The sequence below is a fragment of the Triticum urartu genome, chromosome 5A (assembly GCF_056163025.1).
Source record: "Triticum urartu cultivar PI428250 chromosome 5A, HENAU_Tu73, whole genome shotgun sequence".
Classification (NCBI taxonomy): Eukaryota; Viridiplantae; Streptophyta; class Magnoliopsida; order Poales; family Poaceae; genus Triticum; species Triticum urartu.
In genome coordinates, this window is record NC_141877.1 from 523654090 (window position 1) to 523658522 (window position 4433).

The window sequence follows — 4433 nt, forward strand, 5'->3', positions numbered from 1 at the left end:
TTCGCCTCCCGCATCGTCGTCCATACCGTTGATGTATTTGGAGTCGAAGTCGAGCATGTCGGTTGAGTCATCGATAGTGGCTATTAAGTGGGTGGTGGGTGGGCGTCAAATTTCTTCATCATCCGCATCCCAATCCTGTTGGCCATAATCCGGCCAGGGCTCTCCTGACAAAGAGAGAGACCTTAGTGAATTCAGAATGTCACCGAAGGGCGAGTGCTGAAAGAGATACGCGATGGTGAATTCCATGATCGGCGCCCAATCGGATTCGATTGGCAGGGGCACGGATGGTTCGGAGTCCGGAAAAGAGTTCGGCACCTTGGAGTCACGGGCTGCGCAGAGGGTTAGGCTGGTGTTCGGCTCGATCGCCGTTGAGACTGCAGCCCCTGAGGCGGTGTCTAACCACCCGTCCTCAACTGGCGCAGTTGGCTCCGGGCTAAGGGTCGGAGCTGATGCGGGCACAGCCTCTAGGGTACTGTTCGGCGGCAGAGCTAGGTCATACCCATCGCGACAGTGCGGCGCGCCCGGCTGTGGCTCGAACCCGTCGAAGATCAAGTCTCCGCGGATGTCGGCCGTGTAGTTCAAACTTCCAAGTCTGACCTGATGGCCAGGGGCATAACTTTCAATCTGCTCCAGATGGCCAAGCGAATTAGCCCGCAGTGCAAAGCCGCCGAATACGAAGATATGTCTGGGGAGAAAAGTCTCACCCTGGACCGCATCACTATCGATGATGGTAGGAGCCATCAAGCCTAACGGCGACGACACAGAGGAACTCTCGATGAAAGCACCAATGTCGGTGTCAAAACCGGCGGATCTCGGGTAGGGGGTCCTGAACTGTGCGTCTAGGCCGGATGGTAACAGGAGGCAGGGGACATGATGTTTTACCCAGGTTCGGGCCCTCTTGATGGAGGTAAAACCCTACGTCCTGCTTGATTAATATTGATGATATGGGTAGTACAAGAGTAGATCTACCACGAGATCAGAGAGGCTGAACCCTAGAAGCTAGCCTATGGTATGATTGTATGTTGTGATTGTTGTCCTATGGACTAAAACCCTTCGGTTTATATAGACACCGGAGAGGGTTAGGGTTACACAAGGTCGGTTACAAAGGAGGAGATATCCATATATGTATTGCCTAGCTTGCCTTCCACACCAAGTAGAGTCCCATCCGGACACGAGACGAAGTCTTCAATCTTGTATCTTCATAGTCTAACAGTCCGACCAATGGAGATAGTCCGGCTGTCCGGAGACCCCCTAATCTAGGACTCCCTCAGTCCCGGTTCTGGAACCAGGACTAAAGGGTCGGGACTAAAGCCCAATACCTTTACCCCGGTTCACTTACGAACCGGGATAGATGGTGCTCCACGTGGCCACTGCGGCGAGCCCAGACAGGAGGGCCTTTAGTCCCGGTTGGTAACACCAACCGGGACCAAAGAGCATCCACACGTCAGCAACTCAGGAGCTAGGGTTTTTGTTTTTTTGAAGGGGGGGGGGTGGGGGTTTTGGAGGGTTAATTTGGGGGTTTCATATATTGTGTTATCTAGCTAATAGCTAGAGAGAAGTGACCTCTCTTATCTCCGTGCTTGGTCGACGCTACGTACTATATGTATAGAGAGGACTCGACACGCTAGCTAGTAAGAAAATGAAGGAAACCATTAAGTACAGAAGATCGTCGTGAACATATACAGAGAGAAGTGATCGACCTCTCCTTCTCCGAGAGATTGGTCGAACAACAAGTTTTCGTACATATATCTATCCGACGCTACTAGCTACATATATAAAATATAAGATCTCTTACAATACCTAACATCTGAAGTCAAGTTCCACATGGTATTCTCCGGCTTTATTGATGACATGGTCAACAAAGAATCCGGCCAATTCCTCTTGAATTGCTTTAATGCGATCTTTTGGTAGGAGATCATCCTGCATCTGCCAGATCTAAATCGAAGAAGAGGGTTAATACATGTGTATGAATGAAACTCAACACAAATGATGGTAAATAAAATAAAATTGTGAATATTTTTTCTTACGCACTTCATACTGTTTTTCAGAGTAGCCCCACTTATTCTTGGCCGTCTCGTTGTAGATGAACTCGCAAACATAGTATCCATAGAAATCATTCTAGCTTTCCTGCCACAAGCACTTTATCAGAAATAGAGGTCAATCAAACTGATAAGCAAGCATGCCAACTGGTATTGATGAAACTAGCTAAAATCAATGCGAGATGCGCGGAACTAGGTAGTAGTGCTTACTTTCGGGTGTTTAAATTTCAGCTCGGTCGGCAGTCCCGGAGAAATTGCGGTGAACTCTTTCCAAACCCTGCCAGACAAACGAAATAATTACTTGATATCAAGAAATGAACAAAGTTGGCGATATGGTGCGATAATGATCGATTGACCTTACTTTTGGAGCATTTCAGTCATGTTCGCATACTCCTGGGGATCTTTCCGTCTCGAGTCTAAGACGGTTACTAGTCCCTGCTCAAGCTTAATCTCTAGGAGAATAAAGTGGTAGCTGGCCACGCATGCATAACTCATTAGTTACATTACTGTAACCTCGAGTAATAAGGGAAACCGAATATATATGCACAAGACAGTAACACTCACTTGAAGTTGTAAGGAAAGAGTATTTTATCTTTGCTTTGATTTTTGAGCAACGATTTGAGCAAGTTGTCCTCGATTTTTGAGACATTCCTTTTAACCGTCCATTCATGTATGATATTTGGGTTAATGAACCCAATGCCATATATTTGTGCTTTTCGCCATTCGATGATCTTCAATCTGCATAATATAGTGAGGATAAATATATGTACATGCAATGAAAGAGCTGATATATATATATAGAGAGACTTAATTACAGAAAGTAGTACTTACACACAGTAGCAAGCCACGAGTGATTTGTTGAGGGCCATTAGATTGTAGAACTGGAAAAACTCGCCAAAATCAACACCTAACAGTTCTTGTCCAATGAAGTCGTGGTCCTCTTTAATTCTCATCGACAAAGCCTCCTTCCCAGACTCGCTGCAGGTTTTCATGTACCATTCATGGAATCTTTGCATCATCGTTGTTAGAGCAAGAGTTCCATCTTTGAAGAGAGGCTTCCCGTACTGGTATTTGAATTTGTCCACCTCCGTTGCATCAAAATGGACATCATCGGGCAGGTAATCACTAGGATTGGTACCAGGCAGCATCAGTGGCTGATTTGTAACGATATCGCTAGACACCTTGAGCGGGGACATGATTGGTTCTCCTGTTCTCTGAGGTGCGCAATTTTTTCCCACTTGGTCATTCTGCTAACCTTTTGTCACTTGAAGTAGTTCCCGACCGGCGCACTTCTTGCAATGTCTTTTTAAGACAGCGGAGATGGTTGTCATCCGGCGAAGGCGGTGGTGGTCGCTTCATGGCATTGGTAGTGTGCTTCACTTTCACCGGATCTATCTTCTCCTCCGGAGGTGGATGTTTCATAGCTGTTCACATTTCAAAGAAGTGCTTCACATAGGCTTCACAGATCTCCGCGTTTTCCTCCACGGTCCTCTCGTATGGTAACTTCTCTAGAGGCTTGAGAGATGGACCAAATCTGTATTGCCTCCCGCCTCTGCCTATACTGCTAGACGCCGGAGTAGCCAGAGCGATGGTGGATGTTTTCCGTCATTGCTTAGGAGGCGGAGTGCTACAACGCGCCGGAGCAGCCGAAGCGGCGGCGGCTGTCTTCCGCCGTTGCTGACAAGGCGGAGGAGGAGGCGGGCTGCTCGGACGCGCCGAAGCAGGTGGAGAAGGGGAGGAGTGCCCTGATCACTCGCTGGAGGAGGAGGAGGAGGCGGAGGCATCCAGTTTGGAAGCTTGATGTGCTCCTTCCGCCATTGACATGGAGTCTTCAGAGCAAGACCCAGCCGAGTATCCCCTTCACCGGTAGGGTGGTCAAGATCGAGCTCCTCAAGTCCCTTCGTTATTTCATCCACCATCACAACAACATAGTCTTGTGGAATCAGACGACAATGAAAAGTTGCGTTGGGTTCAGGAGGTGCAACAGAGCCGACAATCGCCTTGACTTTGAGGTTCTGCCATTGCGTCATAAGGTTGCAATGTTGATCCTCCGTGATAGCGTCCACGAGGTAGCTAGGAGTCATGAAGTCAGGCTGCTGAACGAGCTCAGTGGAAGCCACACTGCTTCTCCGCTGAGATGGTGGGGTAGCTTCTGGGGTAGCTCCGGCAGGCCGCTGGCTCTCAACTTGTCCATCTAGCTTTCATACCATTGCATTCAGCTTCTACAGTTCGCTCTACTCCACTTTCCTCCTCCTCTCCCGAGTTTTGTAATCGTCTGCACCGGGAAACCCAACATTCCATGCAACGGAGCCTGGCGTGCCTCATGTTCATCTGGGGTGCTCAGGATTCCTGAGGGCCTCTGTGAGATCGTCGTTCACTCTGTCGGGAATGAAC

The 4433-nt window shown here is 48.6% G+C and overlaps 1 protein-coding gene across 1 annotated transcript; it reads right to left on the minus strand.

Annotated features, from left to right (window-relative positions):
• Positions 1–2231: 2231 nt before the first annotated feature.
• Positions 2232–3058, minus strand: LOC147972455 (uncharacterized). The gene is made up of 4 exons (XM_087524335.1): positions 2871–3058; positions 2604–2777; positions 2401–2511; positions 2232–2316 (listed from the first exon to the last, which is right to left on the minus strand). Exons 1-4 carry the CDS (start codon positions 3056–3058, stop codon positions 2232–2234), a joined length of 558 nt encoding a protein of 185 aa, XP_087380461.1.
• Positions 3059–4433: the final 1375 nt, after the last annotated feature.

Coding starts and splice junctions, on each gene's coding strand:
- LOC147972455 (XM_087524335.1), bottom strand. CDS start 3,058: ATGATGCAAAGATTCCATGAATGGTACATGAAAACCTGCAGCGAGTCT. Junction 2,778..2,870: donor CTCGTGGCTTGCTACTGTGT/GTAAGTACTACT, acceptor TATATTATGCAG/ATTGAAGATCATCGAATGGC. Junction 2,317..2,400: donor ATGACTGAAATGCTCCAAAA/GTAAGGTCAATC, acceptor TTTGTCTGGCAG/GGTTTGGAAAGAGTTCACCG.